At 51.2% G+C, this 26654-nt stretch overlaps 2 protein-coding genes across 10 annotated transcripts in view; one reads left to right on the plus strand and one right to left on the minus strand.

Moving 5' to 3' along the window:
• Positions 1–11857, plus strand: part of FBH1 (F-box DNA helicase 1) — a 29498-nt gene extending 17641 nt beyond the window's left edge. For 2 of the 7 annotated variants that reach the window (XM_057425519.1, XM_057425520.1), the window contains exons 11-21: positions 627–714; positions 1391–1477; positions 3738–3874; positions 4947–5046; positions 5194–5315; positions 6693–6768; positions 7570–7767; positions 8524–8649; positions 9206–9312; positions 10180–10314; positions 11553–11857. In XM_057425519.1, coding sequence (XP_057281502.1) covers positions 627–714; positions 1391–1477; positions 3738–3874; positions 4947–5046; positions 5194–5315; positions 6693–6768; positions 7570–7767; positions 8524–8649; positions 9206–9312; positions 10180–10314; positions 11553–11672 — 1296 coding nt within the window. In that variant the 3' untranslated portion in view covers positions 11673–11857. Of the gene's footprint in view, positions 1–626; positions 715–1390; positions 1478–3737; positions 3875–4946; positions 5047–5193; positions 5316–6692; positions 6769–7569; positions 7768–8523; positions 9313–10179; positions 10315–11552 lie in introns of those variants that run through there. The other 5 variants (XR_008974406.1, XR_008974405.1, XR_008974407.1 and 2 more) reach the window with 5 other exon arrangements.
• Positions 11858–13213: 1356 nt separating this feature from the next.
• Positions 13214–21392, minus strand: IL15RA (interleukin 15 receptor subunit alpha). Of its 3 annotated transcripts, XR_008974410.1 has the most exons (8): positions 21295–21392; positions 16613–16813; positions 16427–16504; positions 15414–15599; positions 14976–15005; positions 14669–14726; positions 14248–14556; positions 13214–13383 (listed from the first exon to the last, which is right to left on the minus strand). XR_008974410.1 is itself a non-coding variant. In XM_057425551.1 (7 exons), the coding sequence occupies exons 1-7, from the start codon at positions 21365–21367 to the stop codon at positions 14451–14453; spliced, it is 732 nt and encodes a 243-aa protein (XP_057281534.1). In that variant the 5' UTR covers positions 21368–21392; the 3' UTR covers positions 14004–14450. The 3 variants fall into 3 exon arrangements, 2 of the variants coding, with proteins under 2 accessions (XP_057281534.1, XP_057281535.1); XM_057425551.1 differs by lacking the exon at positions 13214–13383 and having other exon boundaries at positions 14004–14556; XM_057425552.1 differs by lacking the exons at positions 13214–13383; positions 16427–16504 and having other exon boundaries at positions 14004–14556.
• Positions 21393–26654: the final 5262 nt, after the last annotated feature.

Here is a 26654-nt window from a genome sequence, read left to right on the forward strand (position 1 = left end):
GGTTGTCATCGCTGGCTCTGCTCAGTGCAGATGTGTCTTCCCTGCAAGGAAAAAGAGAGAAGAGGTTCCATGGATTTATATCAGTGCCTGAATGTTGTGCTCTTACATGTGAAGGCAATAAGCATTCCTGTAGTCATTTGGATACACAGAGCCAAACCCAAAAGCTCTCATTTAGAGGACAGACATCATAGCAACAGCAAGCATTGCCATTGCAAACAACATGGGGTGGCATTGTGGAGGATATCAGCCTTTCCACTCTGCACTGCTCATATCCGATCACATCCAATCCAGGCAGCAGAAACCCCGTTTGAAGTTGGTATTTCTGGTAGGAAGTGAATTGACAGCCTCAAAACCCTCAATACCTTGAAGCTGTCCAGAGAAGCCAAAATAAACACCAAGTGTGGTGTTAATGTGCAGAATGAAGGGGGATGCATGACATCAGTAGCTGAGCCAGAGAAGTGTTCTTTTCCTGTATCTGGAAAAGACTGTGTTGGGGAGGAGTTAACTGGTGGTGACACAGAAGTAGGAGGAGAAAGACTGCAGAGAAGCCTTTTGAGAGCTCCTGTGCCTGGGCTGTTTCTCTGCTCAAAGCAATCTGTGCAGACCCTTCTGTTTGCTCTTTCTAGATCAATGTCAAAGAGGCCAAAGAGATTTGGCACAACATGAAGAAGCTGGATGGGGATGCAGAGAAGAAATACAAGATGACTTGTGATGGTAAGAGAGCACAGATGTAAATGCCTTCAGGTAAAGAGCTATTATAGACAATGAAATGGATTCATGCTGCTTATTGCTGGCTGTGCACCAGCGATGAGCATCAAAAAGTCCTGTTCTGTTGCCACTGGCTCAGCAGGGAGCTCAGAGCAGGCCCAAAGGGAGGAAGACGTTCATTTTTCCTTAGAAAAATGATGGGACTGTTGAGGTATGGAGCAAAACCATACAAATAATGCGTGAGACAGTGGGGAGCAAGTGCTAACAGTGAGTGTTCGCTCCTTACTGCTGCCAGCACGTCCTTTCCTCTTGCTTGTCCTTTCCTCTTCTTAGCATATGTGCAGATAGTTTTCCCCAGCACAAGCTACCTCTGGCACTGTCTTCTGTGCCATCTCCTTTGTGCATTAGGATCCTGGGGTCAGCAGCAAAGCTGCCTTCCTCCAGTGCACTTAGCTTGTTTTGTCTGGGTGGTGGGTTTCGTCCTTCATCCAGCCAAGGCAGACAGAGCAACATCTGGGAGCAGTAGGGATTGTTGCAACCCCTCCAATGTCATGCAAATTCCAAGCCAGAAATAGAGCCAAAACCATTCATTTCCTTAAGAAAAAGGGGACTTTTGTCTTAAAGGTCATGGAGGTTTACGATGGGAAGCTACCTGCTCACTGACATGCCTTGCTTCTCTCAGGGTATTTGAAGCTCTGGCAACTCAGCAAGCCTCAGCTCTCAGGGTATGATGGCATTTTTGTGGATGAAGCACAGGACTGCACTCCAGGTGAGTGGAGACAGGAGACAGAGCTGCAGCCCTCCTAAGCACTAAGAGAGGATGTTCCTGTGCTGGGGGCTGTGAGAAGTAGCACAGTTAAAAGGAAATCTGCTATAACATTGAACTGACCTTCTGCTTGATCCCAGATCCATGCAAATTCAGGAAGGCAGCTGGAAGAGCACATGTGCACCAGCTTGAGGGTTGTTTCCAGCTGCTGTGAGCATCCATGCATGCCACCCAGACCCTTTCACTATTGCTTTGTTGCTAACAGAGAAAAAGAGAACACAGCAGAGCCAGGGACATGGTTTATTATGAGAGTGGTGAGACATTAAATGGTTCAGCTGCCAGAACAGCAGAGCTGCTCCATACAATCCGAGACTGGTTTGTGTTGGAAGGGGCCTTAAAGCTCCTCCAGTTCCAGCCCCTGCCACAGGCAGGGGCACCTTCCATTAGAGCAGGTTGCTCCAAGCCCCTGTGTCCACCCTGGCCTTGAACACTGCCAGGGATGGGGAAGCCACAGCTTCTCTGGGCACCCTGTGCCAGCACCTCAGCACCCTCACAGGGAAGAGCTTCTGCCTAAGAGCTCATCTCAGTCTCCCCTCTGGCAGGTTAAAGCCATTCCCCTTGGCTTGTCCCTACAGGCCCTTGTCCAAAGCCCCTCTCCAGCTTTCCTGCAGCCCCTTTAGGCACTGGAGCTGCTCTAAGGTCTCCCCTTCAGGAGCCTTCTCTTCTCCAGGCTGAACCAGCCCAGCTCTCTCAGCCTGTCAGTGTATTCACTCTGCTTTAGCACCATGCTTTGAGCCTTAAGACCTAGAGATGCATAAAAAATGCGAGTCTTGCCCATGCTTTCTACCACTCTGGGGATTCCTGAATCATGGCAGAAACCTGCTTTCTGTACCAGGGATACAGGGAGTAGCTCTTTGTTGCAGAGTTGGTTGAATTGGTACTAAAGGGATCTGAGCGCACCAAACCATGTGCTGAGGAACAAAAGGGGGACAGAAGAAAGCCCCTGCTATCAAATCGGAGCAAAAGCTCCATCAGATCTCCCACCCATACTCTCTGGAGACCTGTGCTTGTGTTTGGCTGTGCTTTTGCAACTGCAGTACAAGAGGTTGCTCTCCCAGCACCACATGAGCCTTGGGCAGGCTTTGTTCAAGGCCCTGAAGGGCTTTGAGGTGTATGCTTGGTCACTGTGCACACATGCAGCATGGTCAGGGCACTGGGGATTGCTGGTGTTGTGCTGGATTAAAATGATGCTGTTGCAGCTCCAGCCCAGGGAAGTATGGTGTCAGCCTGTAATAGTGGGAGGATGTTTGGCAGCTCCCTGTCAGCCGGATGCATCCATTTGCTTCTCCCCAGCCTGGGGTCTCCTGCAGCTGTGTTGTCCTCTTCTTAAATGCTGTGAGTCATCAGGCAAGAGATACTAGAAACACAGAACCAACCAGGCTGGAAAAGCCCTTTGAGCTCATCCAGCCCAACCGTTCCCAGTACTGCCAAGGCCACCACTAACCCATGGCACTGAGGCCTCGTCTCCACAGTGTGTGAACACTTGCAGGGACGGTGACTGCAGCCCTGCCCTGGGCAGCCTGTTCCAATGCCTGAGCACCCTCTGGGGAAGGAATTGTTCCTCAGCTCCATCTAAACCTGCCCTGGTGCAGCTTGAGGCCGTTTCCTCTTGTCCCATCCCTTGTTCCTTGGGAGCAGAGCCCAGCCCCTCCTGGCTCCATCCTCCTCTCAGGCACTTGGAGGGAGCCATCAGGTCCCCCCTGAGCCTTCTCTTCTCCACACTGACCCCCCCCAGGTCCCTCAGCCCTTCCCCATCACACTTGTGCTCCAGGCCCTGCACCAGCTCCGCTGCCCTTCTCTGGCCCCACTCCAGCACCTCAATGTCTCTCTTGTAGTGAGGGGCCCAGAACTGAACACAGGATTCAAGGTGCAGCCTCACCAGTGCCCAGTGCAGGGGCACAGTCACTGCCCTGGCCCTGCTGCCGCACTGGTGCTGGTACAGGCCAGGATGCTGGTGGCTTCCTGGCTGCCTGGGCACAAGCTGCTCACGTTCAGCTCCATCAATCCAGATCCTTTCCCATGAGCAATTTCCAGCTGCTCTTCCCCAAGCCTGGAGCATTGCAGGGGATTGGTGTGGCCCAACTGCAGGACCCAGCACTTTGATTTGCTGCCTGTACAGGCAAGAGATGTTGCATGGTTCACTTCTGCTTTATAAGCAGACTTATGCTTATAAACCCCTTAATGCTCCCATGTTTTCCTGCAGCCATCGTGGATATTGTGCTGTCACAGAGATGTGGCATAATCCTTGTGGGAGACCCTCACCAGCAGATCTACACCTTCCGAGGTGCTGTCAATACCCTCTACTCAGTGCCTCACACCCATGTCTACTACCTCACCCAGGTAAGATGAGCATCTGCTGCTGTACTTCCCTGGATACAGCCCTAATGCAGTGGAAAATGTTCCACATCCTTTTTCAGCAGGCATTCAATAGCCAGGATCCTGGAGTCTGTCACTGTGGGGTGTTGGCTTTGCCTTGGGCTGGTGGCATGCTCTGCTGTTCACACTCTACACTGCAAAACTCCCCTGGTACTCTTAGTGGAGTGATCCCATCACTAGGAAAGCCACGTAGCTTGCAAAATGGGCACCGGGCTAAAGACCTTCATGTATGGCTTGCTTCATAGAATCATGGAAGAGTTTGGGCTGGAAGCGACCTTAAAGCTCCTCCAGCTCCAACCCCTGCCATGGGCAGGGACACCTTCCACTAGAGCAGGTTGCTTCAAGCCCCTGTGTCCAACCTGGCCTTGAACACTGCCAGGGATGGGGCAGCCACAGCTTCTCTGGGCACCCTGTGCCAGCGCCTCAGCACCCTCACAGGGAAGAGCTTCTGCCTAAGAGCTCATCTCAGTCTCCCCTCTGGCAGGTTAAAGCCATTCCCCTTGGCCTGGCCCTACAGGCCCTTGTCCAAAGCCCCTTTAGGCACTGGAGCTGCTCTCAGGTCTCCCCTTCAGGAGCCTTCTCTTCTCCAGGCTGAATCAGCCCAGCTCTCTCAGCCTGGCTCCAGAGCAGAGCTGCTCCAGCCCCTGCTCATCTTTGTTACCCTCTTTTCAAGGGGATCCCCTCTCTTCTGGGTTAGCTCTCAGCTCAGCTGAGTGGGCAGGGGAGGGATGTATCCGTGCTTACATTGCCGGTCAGTTACAACAGTGGGGTCCCATGAGAGATAAAGGAGTTGGGAGCAAAGGAGGTGAATTTTGCCCTGTCTGCTGGTCCCATCTCACAGCACAGCTCCTATCTCCTTGGGTGTAAGGATGACGAGGATTTCTAGGAATAGTCAGGAAAGGATTTGTGTGCTCTTTCTAAGAGAAAGTCCAGAAGGTTGGTGGGAATTGCAGAGTTCCATATATAGTGATACTTTTCTCAGGTTCTAACACATTCTTCTGCTTTTTCCTGCTGTTCCCTTCATTTTCCCACGTAGAGTTTCAGATTTGGGCCTGAAATAGCTTACGTTGGAGCAACCATTCTGGATGTCTGCAAGAGGATCAGGAATAAGACGTTAGTGGGTGGAAACCAAAAGGGTGAGTTGTGTTGGTGCCTCTGAGCTCAGTCAGCTCCATTCAGTGACATTGAACTGCTCCATAATAAAACGCCTCAGGATTCATCCTGATCTCTGATTTACTTTGGGTTCAGATCCCTGTTCTCTAACTGGGAGTTTCTCCATGCAGGTGATGTGAGAGGCAGCACAGAAGGGAAGTTGACGTTGTTATCACGAAGCAATTTCAATGTGTTTGAGGATGCTGTGGCACTCACTGGGAAAGACAGACCAGTTAAAATACACATGATTGGGGTAAGGGGAGATTGCCAACATGACTTCCAAGTTCCCAAGCCTGTTGGCACTTGGAGCAATGACACCTACGGGAGGCTTGAAATAGGTTGTGGCTGAGCTGCTTGTGGTTTAAAACTGATATTGTGGGAGAAAGCAGCAATCTGGTGTGGATGGGGAGGAGTCTTGGTGCAGCTCTTCTCAAGTCTGTGCAGACAAGGGCTTCTCTTCAGGCCCATGGGTCTCTTTTCAGGCCCATGGATCTCTCTCCATCAAGCTCAGTTGAAACAGCAACAGCTCCAGTTTGCTGGGTGGGATTGGGGAAGGGCAAGAGGGACAATGAGCATTTCAAGCTCTCAGAAGGGACAATACAACAGTTGAAGCTGAAGGTGTCATAGATGCTACAGAAAGCTGTGCTGTGCACATTGCTAAACTTCTAGCCCTGTGGTGGTCTGCTCCCTGGCTCAATACACGCAGGAAAACCAGGACAAGTTGGGGCACCAGCCTTTTTAGTGAAGGAAATAGGGATTTTCAGCAGTGACAGATGTTAACCCCTTGAAGGAGCAACAGCTCTGAGGTTTGTGTTGAGTTTTCACTCATGGAGCTGAAGGAGAAAGGATTGTGTGGACCCCTTCAGAAAGGGAATTACAAGTCCATCGTTTCTCCACTAGAAAGCTGTGTGTTACAAGCAAAGAGTGTTTGAACTGGATGCTTGCTACTGGAAACCTGTTTGTGGAGTAAGGCTAAATTCGGACTGATGCTGCTTTCGATGGAACTAAAGAAACTGGATTTGGAAACAAGAGAGGGAAAAATACTTCCTGAAAAAGTTTTTTTTTTGCCAAAGCAAAATCTTTGGTTTCAGTTGATATTGAAACTGAAGCATTTAAAGCCCATTGAGCGAGGTTTATCCTCTTTGCATGGACCATCGCTTCAGGTCCGAGGATGCAGTTGTGCCTGGAGCTGGCTTTCCCCATCAGTATGGAGGCAACAGGCCAGCAGCATCTGTGGCACAAGAGACTTCTAAAGCTCATTTTAACAAAGCTAGAATGCCATTTGCAAAGCTAAAATGCCCCCAAAATTAACCTTTTTTAATGAGCAAGAGAAAACATGATAAAAATATATTTGAAATACCTTTGAATATAAAGTTCTGCCACAGCTCTGTGATAATGGCAGTCAGTAAATGTGCTGTTCTCCTCTTGCTGTCCATCTGTCTGTCTGCAGACTGGGCTGGAGCATTCCCCTTGTGATACAGCTCCAGGAAACCAGCTCTGCATCTTCATCACATTTCCCGTATTCCCCCACTTTTAACACCAATAACCACTGGACTTTGCTTTTTTATCTCAGACTCTACACAGCACCTTTACTCCTATATATTAAGGCTCCATTACTGGGTTTTTTTAGGGGCTTGCTCGTTTTGGCCTGAGGAAAATCCATGATCTTTGGAAGCTCAGTCAGCCTGTGGATGAACGGAGAAGATGTGAGTATCTCCTCACCCTCCTTTGTGTGTGTCTGTGTGACCCTCCAACAGTGGCTTTAAGCTGAAAGAGGGGAGATTTAGATAAAATATGTGGAAGAAATCTCTCCTGTGAAGCACTGTCAGTTTTCCACTGAAACAGAAATAGAAAATCATGGAATGGTTTGTGTTGGAAGGGACCTTAAAGCTCCTCCACTTCCAACCCGTGCCACAGCAAGGACACCTTCCACTAGAGCAGCTTGCTCCAAGCCCCTGTGTCCACCCTGGCCTTGAACACTGCCAGGGATGGGGCAGCCACAGCTTCTCTGGGCACCCTGTGCCAGCGCCTCAGCACCCTCACAGGGATTCTTCTTCCTTATCTTTAACCTGAACTTCCCCTGTTTCAGTTTGAACCCATGACCCCTCGTCCTATCACTACAGTCCCTGATGATGAGTCCCTCTCCAGCATCCTTGTAGCCCCCTTCATACACTGGAAGCTGCTCTGAGGTCTCCACACAGCTTCTCTTCTCCAGCTCAACAGCCCCAATGTTCTCAGCCTGTCTCCATACAGGAGGTGCTCCAGTCCCTGAGCATCCTCGTGGCCTCCTCTGGACTTGCTCCAACAGCTCCGTGTCCTTCTTATGTTGAGGACACCAGAACTGCACACAGTGCTGCAGGTGGGGTCTCACGAGAGCAGAGTAGAGGGACAGGATCACCTCTTTAAATATTAAGTGTAGTTCAACTCTGAAACTCGATTAGAATTTAAAGCTCCTATTACATGTGTCTGTCGAACAAGCTCCTGTCATCTGCTCCTTCTCTTTTCAGTAAACCTGGTAATAACTGACTCCTTCATCAAGAAATGGGAAGAAACTCAGGGCTTCTTTGGTTTAAAGGAATATGCAAAGCACGTCAGTGACAAAGAGCTGCAAACAAAGATTGACATAGTGGAGAAATACAGAGAGCGCATCCCTGATCTGGTGCAGCAGATTGAGAGGAGCCACGTGCCACACGAAGCCGGGCCAGGTAAAGCCAAGCTGCGTCTTTGACAGAGGAGCAAATCCAGGGCTTGTTTTCAACACAGCATCAGTGCTGAACCCCCCTTGTTCTTCAGTTTGGATCAAATTGGGCTTTTAGGGAGAAGGGAAGTTGAAAGAGCAGCTTTTGGCGTGCATGTGTGACTGCAGGTGGGGTTCAGTGCAACGAATCTGCCACCAAAGGATGGCTCAGTGTGCACTGGGTTGTTGTGGCTGCCCCATCCCTGGCAGTGTTCAAGGCCAGGTTGGACACAGGGGCTTGGAGCAACCTGCTCCAGTGGAAGGTGTCCCTGCCAGTGGAAGGGGGTTGGAACTGGGTGAGCTTTAAGGTCCCTTCCAACACAAACCAGTCTGGGATTCTGTGAGTATTTCCTATGGTGGGAAAGCCCTAGGACTTAACCTGCTCTTTGGGATTCCTGGTGGAGTTGCCCTGCAATTTGCTGACTGAAACTTGGGAAGGGGACAAGGCAACCAAGTGAAAAATACATCAAATAAAGAGCATACCTCTTTGGAAGCAGGAGCCAGGCTGCTGACAACCAGACATCTTCCTTGGCAGGGAAGTTGTCTTCAGCAGTCTGGATTCCCAATAGAGGTGCTTTGCTTCTGATTTCTATTTGTGAAGAAGTGAAGTGAATGCAGAATGGAATCATTGAGTTTCACTTGGTGCTGTGTGACATTGAAATTCCATTTGTACTGCAGTGCCTGATCTTTATTCCTTCTTCTTCCCCACATGTGCTGGTCCCAGATTACCTCATAGGGACTGTCCATCAAGCCAAAGGCCTGGAGTTTGACACGGTGCTGCTTGCAGATGACTTTGTGCCAGTACCAGCTCTCGATGGGAATTACCAGATTAGAACTGAGCCCGTTATTGGTAAGGGAACAGCTTGGTGTGGTCCCCATCCTGATCTGCAAGTGAAAAGCAAGACTGTGCTTATCAGTGCCATCAGGTGCCACTGTCAAGGGATTATTGATCTTGTAGTTTCCTTCACAGCAAGGTAGGAGTATTCCTGTACTCGAGCTTGTAGGCATCTAGCAACAGAGAAAGACCAACTCCATGCTTGGGGAAGACACTGCTTTCCTTAGGTGCATGCTTTGGAAGGGCTGGTCTCTTCCCAGCGAGCAGAGAGGTGGCTGCAGAGGGAACCTAGAGGCAGAGAAGCTCCTCCAGTGCCACATCTGTGCCTGGGAGGTGGGAGAACACTTACCAATGAGCTGCTTCTCATGTAGAGTCCTGCCTTTGCCTGGAGGGAGGAACATGGAGCAAGGCAGGAGCTATCAGTGCTGTTAGGAGCTGCACAGCAAACACAGCATTGTTCCTGCAGAAGCACCCAATGTCCTTGCAGAAACACCAGCTGAAGCGTTAGGCTGAAGGCAGAGCTGTTCATTCTTGTGCTCTAAAGCTATTGCTGGTCTTTCCTCCAACCTAGACATGTACCCTGAGGATGAGTGGAACCTGCTCTATGTAGCTGTGACGCGCGCAAAGAAGTATTTGCTCATGTCCAAGTCCCTGGAACACCTTTTAGCACTGGCTGGGGTAAGTGAAATTGTTCCAAGGTAAGCAGGTCAAAGGAGGTGCTCCTGCCCCTCTACTCTGCTCTCATGAGACCCCACTTGCAGCACTGTGTGCAGTTCTGGTGTCCTCAGCATCAGAAGGACACGGAGCTGCTGGAGCTAGTCCAGAGGAGGGTCATGAGGATGCTCAGGGGCTGAAGCACCTCCTGTATGGAGACAGGCTGAGAACATTGGGGCTGTTGAGCCTGGAGAAGAGAAGCTGTGTGGAGACCTCAGAGCAGCTTCCAGTGTCTGAAGGGGGCTACAAGGATGCTGGAGAGGGACTCTTCATCAGGGACTGGAGTGATAGGACAAGGGGTCCAGTGGGAGGTGTCCCTGTCCCTGCACATCTCCAGTCGCTACATTTGGAGGGGACAGTGTGGTAGAGGAGCATAAAAGAGAATTGTCATCAGGTTCACCCTGATCCTCAGGTCCATGCTGATTGTGGACTCTGCCCTGCATGTGCTGGCATGGATCAGAGTAGCTGAGGTCATGGTTTTCCCTCAGTTCCTGTGCTCTGTACCATGATTTCAGTAGCAAGGGTAGGAGGTTGCAGTGGTTTTGTCTTCCACAGCCTTTGTGTTTGGGTGTTGCCTTCTACAGATCCTGACTTCTTATCCCAGTGCAAGCCCATAGGTTCCCTTTTCTGTGTGCAGTGGTTGCCAGCTCTTACTTCACTTCCTTCCTCACTGCTGCTGCTGGCTTCTGCTTGGGTCTTGTTGTCACCAGGGGTTTGGGGCAGGGTTTTGTTGCAAATCGCTTCCGAGGAGGTATAAAACAGAGATGAAAGAACCATTCCCAGTGTCTCAGCTCCCTCAGTGATGTGTTCCCTCCTCCTCTTGTTCTTCAGGAGCGTTTCCTTCGGGTGGAGCTGATGAGTGAGGCTGGGAAGGATGGAGCCGCGGTCACTTGCTCTGTGCCGCAGTGTACAGAAATGTTACAGTCTGGCTGTGGGCTCGTTGTGAAGAAGCTCCCTTTGATTCACGTATGTCAAACCCTCCCTGGGCTTTTGAGATGATGGTTCTGAATTGGGAACCTTCACAGTCACTTGTGGGCTGGCTCTGCTTGGGGGCTGTTTGGAGCTGTCACATCAGGGAGGGACAACCTGAGTGCTAAGCTCCAGTGGAAGGGAGCATCCCATAGCTGCATCTTATGCCCACAGCTCCCCAGTCTCTTACTTCTGCTCCCACCCAGCTAATAACTGGGGGTGACTTCCCCGCTGTATGTTTCAGGGGGGTGCTGCAGTTCCCACTGAGCCACTGAAGCCTTCACCTCTCTTCTGAGAGCGATTGTGGTCTCAGTGGAGTTGGTTTTGAGATTCTGGCATGTCAGATCCCATATCTGGCCGTTGGAGCCTCTGCTGAGGCCATAGAGCAGCCATTTGGGGTCAGCACTGACACTCATCTCACTGACAGTCTGGCTTTTGGGTCCCATTTTGGCTTTGATACCACAGTTCTGCCTTTAGGCTGGATCCTAGAAGGTGAAGGCCAAGCTCTCTGCTGAGCACATAGAGCAGCCATTTGGGGTCAGCACTGACACTCATCTCACTGACAGTCTGGCTTTTGGGTCCCATTTTGGCTTTGATACCACAGTTCTGCCTTTAGGCTGGATCCTAGAAGGTGAAGGCCAAGCTCTCTGCTGAGCACACAGTAAATCAGTGGAGCTTCATGTCCAGGACAGGAGACAGCAGATGCCTCTGAGCCATACAAAGGGGACATGAGCACTGAGGACATTGGGGCTGTTCAGGCAGGCCAAGGGGAATGGCTTTAACCTGCCAGAGGGGAGACTGAGATGAGCTCTTAGGCAGAAGCTCTTCCCTGTGAGGGTGCTGAGGCGCTGGCACAGGGTGCCCAGAGAAGCTGTGGCTGCCCCATCCCTGGCAGTGTTCAAGGCCAGGTTGGACACAGGGGCTTGGAGCAAGCTGCTCTAGTGGAAGGTGTCCCTGCCCATGGCAGGGGTTGGAGCTGGAGGAGCTTTAAGATCCATTCCAGCCCAAACCATTCCATGACTCTATGACAAAGCCTCATCCTTCACCAGCAAACAGCTGCACAGGGATATTTTGGTTGCACCTATTAAACAAACCACCCCATAAGGGACTTCCCTGATGGCAGAAGATGCTTTGGGTTCATTTTTATTCCCCTCTCTGGACATGAAGGGCTTGCATCCCAGGTTGGGTTCCTCCAGCCTTCATCTCCTCTGAGGTCTCCTCTCTTTCTCCCACAGAGCAACCACAGCAGGGATGCAGGCGGTTACCTCTGTCGCTCTTGCACACAGCAGCGCTTTGGCTCCCTGACACCACTAATCTTCTCCCCAGCGCTTCAGGAGCAGCCCATCCAGCTCTAACAAAGCTCTCTGGCTCCCCAAAGCCACCCTGGATGCAATCCAAGGCTTGTTGTCACATCCCAGCTTCAGAATCGGATGGATATTGGAGCAGGATTTCAGACCAGCTCCAAGCAGAACCCTCTGGGCTCTCTGCAGGCAGATGGGAGCCCTTTTCTCCAGCCCCACTTTGTTCTCCAAAGCTGGTCAGTGTGGGCTGCTCTGCATCTCTGCACAGAAGAACATGCACTTTGTGTCAGACAGGGCAAGGTTTGGGTTCTTTTGAGCATCACCCCTCCATTACCTCTGTCTCAAGGAATACCCCTCCAGCGACCAAGCTGCCAGGATACTGCTGTCTACTCCATCCTGTCAGTTCCTCAGTGAAATCCCTTGATCCACTGGAAGAAGAGGAAATACTAGAAAATACCCAAAGAAACACTTTATTCTGAGAAAATGAATGTTGCACTGTTGGCTCTGGGAAAAGGTCTTTAAAGCTCTCCCAGCTGAATGAGGCAGCCAAGGGATTCCCCAGGCTGTTCCCCTTCTCCCGGGGGAAGAAGACCATAGGGAAAGAAGAGAGTCAGCATCTGAGCAACTGCTTTGATTTGGTTTCAGTCTCAGAGAGAGTTTTAAACCTGAAATTAAGGTTGTAACAAACTAAAAAAGCCTTCATGCTTTCTTTGTTCTCTTGCCTGCAGTTAAGAAATTGTCCGGGGTTGCATTTATTGACAGACACCACAGTAGCAGTGATGCAAGAGGTGCAGATGATGGCTTATGCCAGGCACTGTGTCATTCCAAAACTGAAAGTGATTTGGGAAGAGATCAGCTGTTGGACATAGGCCCAGAGCCAAGAGCCATGCCTGCTGGAAGAGGCCCAGGCATCATGTTGATTTCCATGGTTATTTACTGAGTGATTGCTTCATTTGCTTCATTCACTTGCTTCACTGGCTCTGATTTTGCTCTCAAAGTGTGGACTCCACTTGCTCTGTTCTCACCTAAATACGGGCAGAATTTCACCTAAGACTTGGAATTGGACCAGGCACCTCCAGGGATCCCTTCCAGCCTCACCTGTCTTCCACCAGTGCATTGGAAGAGGCTGTGCCATTGCCAGAGGGTTTGGTCTGTCACATCCGAAGTGCTGCTTCCTCCTGCTTCAATGGTCCGGATCAGTGGCACAACCAGAAGCCAAGACAAAGCAGCAAGGAAGGGGCATAGAAGTTGGGTATCAGGTATCAATTAATGTCCAGCTGACCTCTAAAACCCCTTTCCCTGTCCATCTGAGAACAGGCAGTTCCACCTTCCCATCACCCTTGGCCTTGGAGAGTAGTGGTGAGCCCTGGCTGCTGCTAAGATGGATTTCACCCCAGCCCTGCTCCATCCTTCCTACCTTCAGGGCTGCCAGGATGTCTAAACAGACAAGATCAACTGCTCTGTGTATGATTTGATATACATTATATACAGATATATACATAAACCAGCATTTGTCTACAGCTGCCTCTTCTGTAGCAAGCAGGAAATGAGGGGATAGAGTAGAAAAAGGGCAGCCATGCAAAAGGGGATGGAGTAGAAAAAGGGCAGCCATGCAAAGGGGAATACTTCCTTAGGTTGTCTTATTGCCTTCAGTCTGATGGTGTCTGCAGTGAAATCGCTCCTTGCCAGTGGCACCCAGGGTCTGCTGGATCCCTGAGCTGTGTATGAGGCACCTTCACCAGCTTTTGGGTTCACCAGTGAATGGCTGAAAGAGAACAGGAAGGGGGTGAGGCACTTGGAGCCCAGAACCAACCCCCTCATGTGCTGGGCTGCACCCCCCGAGCATGAGCAGCAGCTCAGGGAGGGGAGACCCCACTTGGGGCACTTTGAAGTTCTGGTGACCCTACAGAGGAAGGGCACGGAGCTGTTGGAGTGAGTCCAGAGAAGGCCATGGAGATGCTGCGAGGGCTGGAGCAGCTCTGCTCTGGAGCCAGGCTGAGAGAGCTGGGCTGGGTCAGCCTGGAGAAGAGAAGGCTCCTGAAGGGGAGACCTTAGAGCAGCTCCAGTGCCTAAAGGGGCTGCAGGAAAGCTGGAGAGGGGCTTTGGACAAGGGCCTGTAGGGACAGGCCAAGGGGAATGGCTTTAACCTGCCAGAGGGGAGACTGAGATGAGCTCTTAGGCAGAAGCTCTTCCCTGTGAGGGTGCTGAGGCGCTGGCACAGGGTGCCCAGAGAAGCTGTGGCTACCCCACCCCTGGCAGTATCCAAGGCCAGGTTGGACACAGGGGCTTGGAGCAAGCTGCTCTAGTGGAAGGGGTCGCTGCCTGTGGCAGGGGTTGGAGCTGGATGAGCTTTAAGGTCTCTTTTGTCCCAAACGAGTTTCCAGCTGCCCCATCACTGGCCTTGCTCCTGGCCAGGGAATGGGTGTTTCTTGGGGTAGGGGAGCCCAGGTTCACCCCTAGCACTCAAACCCCATCCTTTTCACCCAATATACCCTCCACTGGGGCAGGTAGCCCCCAGGCTGTACTCTGCTGACCACCAGGTCCACCTCCCAACCTCCAGATTCTCACCTCCATGCCCCCCAGTGTGCTCATGGAGCTCACCCACCCACCTTATGGGACACGCACCCACCTTTGCATGCTGCAGGAGTCTCATCCATGACAGTGCCTTGTTCAGGCTGGGAAGAGCAGCCACGTGTCCCTGGGGTGAAGATGCTCCGTGTACAGGGGACTAGGATGTGCTCTGCCATGCACTGCTGCTGCTTTCAGCTTTCCATCCCAGCCTTGAGCATCCTCTGGGCTGGTGGGTGCTTCGACTTGCCTGGTGCTGAGTGCTCAGCCCATGGGGTAAACACTGGGTGGCAGCATCTCCTCGTTCTCAGAAGCAACAGCCGCCATGGGGATGGCTGTCACTGCCACCGCATGGCTCTGCCCTGTGTGCCTGCAGAGGGGAGAGGAGCATCACTGGCACCTCAAGGCCTTTCGCTGCCATTCAGAGGCTGAGGGCAACACATCATTGGGATGGAAAGACCTCATGGGGTTCAGACACTTACATTCTCATCCTCCAGTAGCAGCAGGCCACGATGCCAGCAACCAGCAGCACTGAGAGCCCTGGGGGGGACCCAATGGCTGATGAGCGTCATCCAACTCAGACAAAACAGCTCCTCAAATAGCCAAAACCACTTTGTGCACGTTCACAAGGTGGTCTTGTGAAGAAATTTGGGTGCTGCGTCCTTCCTCATCAAAAGCATTGCCCTTGACCATGGCAGAAACCACCCACAGCCCCAAGGAGGGCTTTTAAGCTAAGCAATAAAGTAAATAAATCCCTGTTTGCCAAAATACACTTTTTCCTCATCTTACCAATGGAAGAGGCCAGGGTCTGGATGGAAACTGGAAAAGAAGAGAGAAATTACGATTTTTAGTTGCAATGCAGGTTGGATATTAAGGAAAAAGTAAGTTCTTCCCTGTGAAGGTGATGAGGCCCTGGCACAGGTTGCCTAGGGAAGTGGTAAATGCTCCATCCCTGGCAGTGTTCAAGGCCAGGTTGGACAGAGCCTTGAGTGCTATGGTTTAGTGTGAGGTGTCCCTGCCACTGGCAGGGAGTTGGAACTGGATGAGCTTAAGGTCCTTTCCAACCCTAACCAGTCTGGGATTCTATGACAAGCCGGGAATACAGGAGGTACTCTCACTGAAAAGGGGTTTGGAGAGAAGGGAAGTAATGCACTGAAGTAGGAGAGCCTTTGCTGGTTGGCCCTACCCCTCTTTGATGGATTGTCTTCCCTAAGGAGGTGGCCCAACCTGCAGCATGCTCTGGGGGGATGTCAGGCAGTGTGGTTGTCCCCAGCGATGACCCTGGAGCTGTTTCCTCTCCCAGTGTGGATGGCTGCAGGGGTGGAAGTGTCTCTGGTGATGTCCCATCAGGTGCTGGGGGTGCAGGTGTTGCTGCTGGAGAGGGGCTGGAGGTCGAGCTGGTTTCAGTGGTTCCTGCTGGGAAAATAGTGTAAAACCTTTCAATTTCAGGAGTTAAAAGGCACCCTGCAAACAGCACCATTTTTTCAGTGCTCAACCTTTTGCCTGTTTCAGGGAGGTTATGGTGAGGGAACAGCCCATCCAGCAGCTACAAAACGGTGTGATTTCACACAATGGAAGTAATTCTATCACACCATCAAACTGTTTGCTTTCTACACCATGGTGGTTGTAGGTTTGCCATGGCCACGACCATGGTGACCCCAAACCAAAGCCCATGGGTTGTGTTTGCAGTTTCATTCCCTTGTGCTGGGCACTGGTGAGGCTGCACCTTGAATCCTGTGTTCAGCTTTGGGCCCCTCACTGCAAGAGAGACCTTGAGGTGTTGGAGTGGGGCCAGAGAAGGGCAGCGGAGCTGGTGCAGGGCCTGGAGCACAAGTGTGATGGGGAAGGGCTGAGGGACCTGGGGGGTTCAGTGTGGAGAAGAGAAGGCTCAGGGGGGACCTGATGGCTCCCTACAACTGCCTGAGAGGAGGATGGAGCCAGGAGGGGCTGGGCTCTGCTCCCAAGGAACAAGGGATGGGACAAGAGGAAACAGCCTCAAGCTGCACCAGGGCAGGTTTAGATGGAGCTGAGGAACAATTCCTTCCCCAGAGGGTGCTCAGGCATTGGAACAGGCTGCCCAGGGCAGGGCTGCAGTCACCGTCCCTGCAAGTGTTCACACAGCGTGGAGGCAAGGCCCTCAGCACCATGGGTCAGAGGTGGCCTTGGCCGTGCTGGAGTAATGGTTGGACTGGATGAGCTTAAAGGGCTTTTCCCACCCAGATAAGTCTATGATTCCTCACCCTTTGGGGCCATCCTCTCAGTGTGCGGCGCCATTGGGACCTCAGGGCTGGGGGTTTCCGGAGGTAGAGCTGGGTCCCCTTTGGGAAGACACAACGTGGAGACACCATCAGCAGCAGCTCCCACACCATCCCTCATCCTCCTCCACCACCTCCCCATCACATCCCAGCTGCCCAGAAAAGGCTTACGGATGCACTGGAGCGTGGTGTGGGTCCAGTCGGGCTCGCTGGAGTCATCCCGCAGGATGCACTGGATGAGGCTGGAGGTCCCGGCTTTGCGCTTGTAGCCGGCGTTGCAGGTGTAGCGCAGGCGGGTGTTGAGCAGGGTGTTGTTGCCCACGTCGATGTGAGCGTTGGCCACGTCCTTGGGGCGGCTGCATCGCATTGGCACTGGAGGGGAGAGAAGAAACAAAGAGATGGGGGTCACAACAGGGAGACTGGGCACCCTCTGGCCCTGGCTCACTGTGATGAATAGCAACCAAGGTGGTCAAATCCTGCCCGAGGAGGGGGGGTATGGGAAGTTGTTGCTGCCCGGGGGTTGGAAAAGCCTCATCCAGCTTGCAGAAAGACAGTGTGAGATGGCTGTGCCTGTGCACATGGGATGGAGAAGGGCAAAGCTCCATTTCCAGCATGTTTGCAGTCACCTTTTAGTTGTAAGTACGTAAAAGAAAGACCCCAGATGAGGTACTCTCAAACATCTGAAGCTGGGGTGTTTTCCTTGGGTTTCTTCTGTATTTGCTGCGTTCTGTTTTGAGTGGTTCTGCTGTTTCACATGAACCTTGTGTAGAAAGGGAATTAGTTGAGTGATGGTATGGATCATGGTAATGTGCTCACAGGCACGTTGCAGAATGGAAAACAAGGGTGTATGAAGCCTAATTCAGGACTTGGGTCATGTTTGGCCCTGACAAAATGGAAGATGTTGGAGTTGGCACAGGGTGCCCAGAGAAGCTGTGGCTGCCCCATCCCTGGCAGTGTTCAAGGCCAGGTTGGACACGGGGGCTTGGAGCAAGCTGCTCTAGTGGAAGGTGTCCCTGCCCGTGGCAGGGGGCTGGATCTGGATGAGCTTTAAGGTCTCTTTCAACCCAAACCAGTCTGGGATCTAAGATCCATTTGAAGCAGCTCCTCTGGTCACTGAAGGCTTCTCTCAGACATCCAGGCTCCATCCCACCACCAGCTGCTCTGTCCTGGCTGCATTCACCACCCCCCATTTCCTGTTTATTTTGCAGCTGGATGTGAAAACTTCTAGGTGTTCTGCGAGTTCTCCAGCCACTTCCCAGCAGTTTTCCCACTGGAGCTTGCAGCCTATGGCCCTGGAGGTGGTTGAAAGGCAATTATCATCCTGTGGCTGGGCAGTGGGGCTGCGATGGGCAGTGAGTTCTGGCTTTTCCTCCTCCTAGAAAGGTTTGTGCTTCCCTTGTGGCCTTGATTTGAGGTCAGTTTCGCAAGAGGATGTTACAAGTTCACTTCTTTTTCTGGCACGATGGAGAAAGTTTCTTGGTTACCCAGAGATTACCACATGTGGACAGCTGCTGTCAGCTCCCATCCCCCAGTGTAAGCCACTGCGTGATGGTCATGTTCCAGAGCTGGGATGGAGTGATGCATGACTGGGATAAAGCAATATACAGCCAGGATGGAGTGGTCCAGAGCTAGGATGGAGTGATGCATGGCTGGGATAAAGCAATATACAGCCAGGATGGAGTGGTCCAGAGCTAGAATGGAGTGATGCATGGCTGGGATAAAGCAGTATACAGCCAGGATGGAGTGGTCCAGAGCTGGGATGGAACAATGAATGGCTGGGATAAAGCAGTATACAGCCATTCTGTGGTCCAGAGCTGGAATGAGTGGTCCAGAGCTGGAATGGAGTGATGCACAGCAGAGATGGTGTCCATTTAGTAGGGAGGGATGCTTGGTTGGGCTGGGATAGGGAATGGGATGATGATGGGAGCACAGTGGGAAAGGGAGTGCTGTGGCAGTGGGGATGGGAGCACGACAGGGATTGGAATGCACCAGTGATGGGGACAGGAATGTGATGGCAGAGGGATGGGAGCACTATGTGAATGGGAACAGGACCACAACGTGCTCCCCCAGGCACCCAAAACACCCAGAGATGAAAATCTCTTTAATCCTAAGTATCTCCTGCCCCAATTTGTTATCTATCCCCAGGACATCCTGGGGAGAATCTAATCAGTGCTTGGGTGGGTCTGTGCAGGGTCTCCTGGCATGGGGACACCCCAAAAAGTTGCATGGGGGAGGGCAGGGGTGAGGCTGTTTCAGAACCTCCTCACACATTGCCAGACCTGAAGCCATGCCATAACATGAAGGAAAAGCCCTTCCAGTGCCAAGGTAACTCACAGCCATGTCCACAAAGGGAGCACAGAGGGAATTCCAGCTAGAAGCAGCAACAAAATCCAGGAAAAACATGGACCTGTGAGTCCTGCTTATGCCTTTCAGCTTTTACACCTCATCTCCTCATCCCAATCCCACCAAAACACTTTCTTTCCAGCTGACTTGGCTGTAAAATGATCTTCTCTTTCCAAAAATGCCCAAAATTATGATCATCATCTTGTCATCATTGATCATCATCTTGTCATGATGACAAGACCCCATGTCTCTGGTTTCCAGGATTGCTGCACTGATTTCAGTTTGTTTCATGAGATGAAACACATGCCAAGGAGAAGAAAGGGAGGAAGTCTTTGGGAATTTCGGTTCCCAGTGCTGCTACAGCCTGATTTGATGTGTGGCCAAGATTTAGCCTTTCTTTTATACCTCAGCAGTGAATAGGAAAGGGTGTAAAATGTGAGTGGATGGGGAGAGCCATGGTTGGCTTTGTGGGGATCCAATGGGCTGCACAACCACAACTAGACAGCAGAGAATCCACACTAGGAAAGCTTGGGCATTTTTCTTGGAAAATTATCAGTAGAAGGGAGAAGCCACATATAATCTAATTACCATGCATAAACCCATTGGAGAGTAACTACATAGAATCCCAGACTGGTTTGTGTTGGAAGAGACCTTAAAGCTCCTCCAGTTCCAGCCCCCTGCCAGAGGCAGGGACACCTTCCACTAGAGCAGCTTGCTCCAAGCCCCTGTGTCCAACCTGGCCTTGAACACTGCCAGGGATGGGGCAGCCACAGCTTCTCTGGGCACCCTGTGCCAGCGCCTCAGCACCCTCACAGGGAAGAGCTTCTGCCTAAGAGCTCATCTCAGTCTCCCCTCTGGCAGGTTAAAGCCATTCCCCTTGGCCTGGCCCTACAGGCCCTTGTCCAAAGCCCCTCTCCAGCTTTCCTGCAGCCCCTTTAGGCACTGGAGCTGCTCTAAGGTCTCCCCTTCAGGAGCCTTCTCTTCTCCAGGCTGACCCAGCCCAGCTCTCTCAGCCTGGCTCCAGAGCAGAGCTGCTCCAGCCCTCGCAGCATCTCCGTGGCCTTCTCTGGACTCGCTCCAACAGCTCCACGTCCCTCTTGTATTGGGGCTTTTAACTCAGTTGATGGATTCAACTGAACTAAGAGCAATGAACACTTTCTGTTCTTCAGCCACATTATCAGCCCCAAGGCAGTCCCAATTGCATCACCACTGCCAGGAACATTGCCTGCAGGTCCGGGAGGGGGCCACTGGGGGTACTGCCTTCAGAGAAAGCTATTTTTAGCCCATTCCAGTGCATATCCCTGGCAGTAAACACAGCTCTCTGGCCTTATTTTTGCTGTTGGAGTATTTTACAGCCCTGCCCGCACCCGGCTGTTGAGAAACAGATCTACATCCTAGAGCACTGAAGCTTTGGCAGCAGACGGGAACCTGGAGAAGCTAAAGCTGTCCTGAAGCTCTGTGCTACATTCCAGCCTTTTTACCTGTGCTTCCACACAAATCCTTCATGATTCCCACGTTTTCAATTCATTAAGTGCTTCCTAAATGGTCTTTCCACTGCCGCCAGTGGCTCCCTGGTGCTGTTGGCATCCTCCACTCTCTGCGCTGATCTGTGACAGTGTTTCCCAAAGCTGCTGTGTCCAAAGATAGTGAAGGGTGTCCAATAGCTGGTGCAGGGCCTGGAGCACAAGTGTGATGGGGAAGGGCTGAGGGACCTGGGGGGTTCAGTCTGGAGAAGAGAAGGCTCAGGGGGAACCTGATGGCTCCCTACAACTGCCTGAGAGGAGGATGGAGCCAGGAGGGGCTGGGCTCTGCTCCCAAGGAACAAGGGATGGGACAAGAGGAAACGGCCTCAAGCTGCACCAGGGCAGGTTGAGATGGAGCTGAGGAACAATTCCTTCCCCAGAGGGTGCTCAGGCATTGGAACAGGCTGCCCAGGGCAGGGCTGCAGTCACCGTCCCTGAAGGGGTTTAAAAGATGTGTAGATGTGGCTCTTGGGGACATAGTTTGTCCATAGTGCTGGGTTAGCAATTGGTCTCAATGATCTTAAGGGTCTTCTCCAACCTAAATAACTCCATGAGTCCATAATTCTATGACTGTGCTTTTGGAGAGGCATGACGCAGTGCAACATTCCTACCCAGTGGCGATGCTCAGCCATGAGCACCTCACAGAACCCATGGAAACCCCACAGAGCCCACCAGGGTGACATCCCACCATGATACATCTCCTGTGGGTGCATCACATGGATCCTAAAAATCACCTGGACACCGGTGGGGAGGTGGCAGGAGCCTCCAGGAAGGCACAAGGGGAACAAGGGGGTGCAGACTGGGCACTGTAGGGTACGTGTAGGCACCTCACAGTGGCTTGTGGGGCACCTAGAGAGAAGCGTGGGCATGCAGGGACCGGGATGGGTACCCCAGGGAGCAGCGTTGCCACCCTGGGAAGCAGAGCGAGCAGCCCAAGGACATCGTGGGCACCCCGCGGCGGGTATGAGCACCCGGGGAGACACTTACCGCTGTCGGCGGCGACCCAGGACAGCAGGAAAGCGACGGTACCGCAGAGCAGCGGCAGCAGCGGCCGCTCCATGGGACGGCGCCGGCTGCACCGGCGGCACGGGCGCCGGGCCGGGGGGCTGAGGGCTCCCGCCGCGGCTCGGTGGCGCTTCCCCGCTGCACGCCGCCGCCGTCGGACGTACCCGGCGTTTCCTTTTCCTTTCGCTTTCGCTTTTGCTCCGATGCGACGGGGAGAGACGCGCCACGCTGCCGGGATGGGGAGCTCGGGGAGGTGGGGTGCAGTGCTCCGGGCGAGGCTCGGTAACCGGGGAGAAGGATGCAGTTCCCGAGGGAGGATGCAGGTCCGGGTGGGGATGCAGTGATGGGGCGAGGGGTGAGGGGGTGTCGGGGAGGACACGCAAAGCATTTGATGCTCTCCCACACTACATAGAATCAATGAGGTTAGAAAAGATCTTTAAGATCACCAAGTCCAGTATTCCCCCAGGACTGCCAAGTTCACCACTAATCCTTATCTCAAGGATGAAACTGAAGAGACACAGATTTGATGGATGGACCATTTGGGGGATAAGGAATTGGCTGGATGGTCCCACTCAAAGAGTTGTGGTCAATGGCTTGATGTCCAAATGGAGATCAGTGATGAGTGGTATTCCTCAGGGCTTGGTGCTGGGATCAGTGGTGAACAACACCTTTGTCAGTGACATGGATTTCCCTCAGCAAGTTTGCTGATGACACTGAGCTATATGGTGCAGTTGACACACTGGAGGGAAGGGATGGGATTCAGAGGGACCGGGACATGCTGGACAGGTGGGACTGTGCGAACCTTACAGAATTCAACAAGGACAAGTGCAAACTGGGACAATCTGAAGTATAAACACAGGCTGGGGGAGACTGAATGGGGCAGCCCTAAGGAGAAGGACTCAGGGGTGTTGGTCAATGAGAAGCTCTCCATGACACAGCTTCACTGTGTGCTTGAGCCCAGAAATCCCCCATGTGCTGGGCTGCACCCCCAGAGCGTGAGCAGCAGGTTTAAAGCCAGGTTTGATGGGGCTTGAAGCAAGCTGCTCTAGCGGAAGGTGTCCCTGCCTGTGGCAGAGGGCTGGAACTGGATGAGCTGTAAGGTCTCTTCCAACTCAAAGCAGTCTGGGATTCTATGATGTTGCATGGAACTAGTGCTTCTAATTCAACCCTCCCTTTTGCCCTGGTACAGGAGAGAGACTTTACACTGATGTGTTTCAGAAAGATCTCAATGACTGCAGAAGACACATGGTGGATATGGTCAGACATTCACTGTTCAATCAAGATCAGACAACACTGATCATAACAAATCGTCCCCTTCTTGAGCAGAATTGTAACCGCACGTTGATTTCCACTGAATGGGAATGTGGAACAGTGAAATACTCCACAGCCATTCATTACAGAAGGAGCAAGGTCATTTTTTAAACTATCCAGAATGTCTGTTGAGGGATGGAAAGTCACAGCTCGAAGGAAGGCAGTAACTTTTGGTGCACTGGGATGAACTTTGGGCTGATTACTGTATGGGTTTGAGTGCATCAGTTCAAGTTACTTATTTAATTTAAATCATATCCTCTGGGTTAATGTCCAACAAACCAATCCATTAGCTGTGCTCCACAGTGGGCTCAACTAGAGCATGGAGTTAGGAGTGGGAAGAGGATGTGGGTTTTGGGGTGCTCCACACTGAAACTGTATTAAACATTACATTTGGGGGTTGAAACTAGGTGATCTGATGGTTCTTTTCAACCCAAAGCATTCTATGATAACAAGAAACCATAGCCACAGACTGTGGGTTCAGTTCTGGATGGTTCTAAGGCCAAAGTCTGTAACACTTCAGTGGTCCTGCCAGGACAGACCATTCTTGCCTCATTTTTGCTGTTTTCCTTCACCTTTGCTTCATCAGCTTGGCTTGGAGCTCAGCTGCATGCATCCAGTCATGTGCAGATACCATGGACCAAACACATCCAAGGTAAAGAAAACACAACAAAACTGGTCCCATTAGTTAAGGGGTTATGGTCACAACACAGACTAATGCCTCCGCCTCCTGCAGCATATGGTGCTATCATGTTCTACCATTTCTCAACTGCAAAATGGAGATAAGAGTCTAAATAGACCTGAGCATCAGTGCTGGAGCAGTGCTGAGCCTGCAGTTTCACTCATGTCTTCTGAGTCTGCTTGCTTTGTAGAGAGAATGACAAAAGCATGTGATGTGGTCAAGGGAAGGGGACAGCATGCTGTGGCTAGCTGGGGCTTGCAAACACATTTTAGGGGTCTAGAGAAGATCAGCCCTGTGAGCAAATGCTGTGTCAGGAGAGCACTGGGGGCTGCAGTGAAACATGGGCAGGGTTTGGTAAAAGCTGTCTTCAGTCTCTCACGTCTAAGTGAAGGAGTCATCTGGTATAACTACAGCCACCTCATTCAGGCCTTCATGTCAAAAGAGATCATAGAGGAAGCTTAGACGTGTGGGAAGAAGCATCCTGTGGCTGTGTCCCCATCTTCAAATGGGGTGCTTTGTGCAGTGCCTCCTTCTCTCACCATCTACTCAATCCAGAGGAAATCTGGAAGAGCAGCTCAGCTGAGATGATTGAGTTTTGGATAGATGAAGTTAGGTGAGATGAATTCCAGCTTCAGTGTTGTGGAATTACACAGTGACCTTAGTTTTGTCTTTAAAACTGATTTTTGGTCTCTGTGCCAGCAAACAGAAACTCCAGAATCCAGACAGAAGACCAGAAAACAGCAAAGAACAACTAAAAATGTGTTACTTACATTATGTCTGCTGGCTTCACATCATCATTTCAGATAATGAAACACTTGCATGCATTGGGGTGGTGCATTCACTTCCCTACTTTCCCCCTTTTCAGACTCATTTGCTTCCCTCTTTTAACGGTTACTCCATTTACTTTCAGTTTCTCACAGAAATACCTCCTCATTCCTGCTACAAAACCCTCCTTATAGTACCTTGAATAAGTCCCAGGAGCTTCTCTCTTGTGTTGAGGTTGATGTTTTCAATCTGCCTCTACCTAGTCTGGTGTTATCCATTCTTTTCCAGAGGACTGGAAGAGTCAGGTGCGCTTTCCCTCACTGAAGACACATTGGAAGGAGAGGGCAGAGCCAAGGGAAAGTTTTCCTGTGGAAATAAGTGGGAAACATTCTATGTTGAGGTGCAGTTGAAACCTTTGCTTTCCTACATCATCCCTGCCAGAGGATGAATATGAATCTTGAGCTACAACTTTGATTTGTGACTAAGAAAGGACCTGGAGCAAGCTGCAAAGCTATTATTTGCCTCTTCTAAATGCAAGGAGAAGAGCAAGTTATTTGAGTGTTCTTCAAGATCCTCAAATGGTTTTGGCTGATAAGAAAGGACAATCCCGCACCGATGTTTTAGCCCATTTATTTCTGCAGCTTCTCATTCCCCTGTGCTGTCCATTCTGCTAAGCCACCATGCCTGTTACCCCTGGGTTTAAAATGGTGCTCAGGTGAGCTGTGATGGGAGTCTCGACTAGCACACTCCAGGTACTTGGGCCCAAGAATAAACCTCCTTCTCTGGAAGCAGCACAGTAAATGTTGTATTAAGGCACTCAATAGCTACAGAGGCCCTACTTCACCCTAAATCAACAGCTGGGGTTGCCAGAAACACCAGGAAGTCTGCTTTAGCACCAGGTCATTGAGGAACAGGATGTGCTGGGCCCAAGGTGATGCAATACCCACCTGCCTTATGCTCCCTGACCCATAAAAACGGCAGCTCACTTTGTTATTAGCAGGTTTACTACAGTTAAGTTCTCAAAAGCAGAAGCAAATAAGACAAAGTTCTTCCTGGGACCTCAGGCTGCTTTCGTGAGTTATTGTTTCACACACTAGATTTTCCAAAGACATCTGTAAAACTTTCCTTTATTACTGTTATTCACACTTACAAGAAACTCCATTGGATGTAGAATCCCAGACTGGTTTGTGTTGGAAGGGACCTTAAAGCTCCTCCAGCTCCAACCCCCTGCCACAGGCAGGGACACTTTCCACTAGAGCAGCTTGCTCCAAGCCCCTGTGTCCAACCTGGCCTTGAACACTGCCAGGGATGGGGCAGCCACAGCTTCTCTGGGCACCCTGTGCCAGCGCCTCAGCACCCTCACAGGGAAGAGCTTCTGCCTAAGAGCTCATCTCAGTCTCCCCTCTGGCAGGTTAAAGCCATTCCCCTTGGCCTGTCCCTACAGGCCCTTGTCCAAAGCCCCTCTCCAGGTTTCTTGTAGCCCCTTTAGGCACTGTAAGGATTTGTGGGTTTGGAAAGGAAGGAAGGAATAACTTCCTCTGTCTGTTGTCAGAACTCCAGCCCAATCTCTCCCAGGCATTTGTATTTCTGTTTATTGTGTTCATGTTATCACTCATGGAAATACAAGTCAGATCTCAGGAAAGTGCCTGGTTTGGGGGCTTGGAGGCAGCAAAGGCTCCTTCAGGATTCTGAGAGTGTCTCTCCTCAGCTGCTCAGTAGAAGCTACAATGGGCTTTGACTCCCAAAGTGATTGCCCCATTTTCTGCTCTCTTTGAGCCTCACGCATGTTTGAGGAAACGTGTTTAAGCTTTACAGATAACCACCATAAATACTATTTTTCCTCTCTGCTTTTATATGCTGTTATTATGTGCTTCTGCAATTAAAGCCACGCATGCCAGGGTTCTCTTGGCAAAATGCTGCTGCCTCTCTTTGTCTTTCCCTTTCTAAGATGAGGATCATTTCTCTAACTCCTCATATTCTGTAAGTCTGAAATCTCCTTTGCTTTTCTGTCAGTTGGAATACCTGGAGGTGACCATGTCTGATCATATTCAGGTGGTTTTAAAGCCAAACTTTGCAGCAGCATGGGAAGAAGTGGGAGATGACTTTGAGAAAGAAGAAACCTTTGCACTTAGTTCCATTAAAACCCTTGATGGTGAGATGATCTCTCCTCTTGTATTGGTGACCCACATAGTAATCCTGGTAAATCTGGCATGCTGGGGATATATTTGGTGTGTAGGAGGAGAATTTGGTGCCTTCCAATGGAAAGTCATGTCCCAGCAACAAGGTTTTGTGTTGCAATGCTGGGATTATAGCGAGTGGAACTTTGGCATTGCTCTCCTGAAGCTGGGTGGAAGAAGGGGTGGGTTCCTAGGCTGTGCAGACATGGCAAAGTAGGAATATTGATGGGGCTGTGGTCAAGCTGCTGAATGGAAATGGTTAACCCACATGGGTGCTTAGAGGAGAAGAAAGCTTGGCACTAACCTGGAGGTAATTCTCTTCCTCAATCTCTGCATGCAGAAGCTGTCAATAACATCATCAAGTTCTTGGGCATGCAGGCCTGTGAGAGGTCAGATAAGGTGCCAGATCT

This window comes from Pezoporus wallicus, unplaced genomic scaffold (genome assembly GCF_028554395.1).
Source record: "Pezoporus wallicus isolate ANWC-B61680 ecotype Strahan unplaced genomic scaffold, APGP_CSIRO_Pwel_v1 contig_4722, whole genome shotgun sequence".
Lineage (NCBI taxonomy): Eukaryota > Metazoa > Chordata > Aves > Psittaciformes > Psittacidae > Pezoporus > Pezoporus wallicus.

Bases quoted from the DNA above. Each gene is read 5' to 3' on its own strand.
- IL15RA (XM_057425551.1), bottom strand. From the start codon at position 21,367: ATGGAGCGGCCGCTGCTGCCGCTGCTCTGCGGTACCGTCGCTTTCCTG. The intron at 16,505-16,612 runs GTAAGCCTTTTC...GTCTTCCCAAAG, and splicing joins CACCACGCTCCAGTGCATCC to GGGACCCAGCTCTACCTCCG. The intron at 15,600-16,426 runs GTGAGGAATCAT...TTTTCCCAGCAG, and splicing joins TGAGAGGATGGCCCCAAAGG to GAACCACTGAAACCAGCTCG.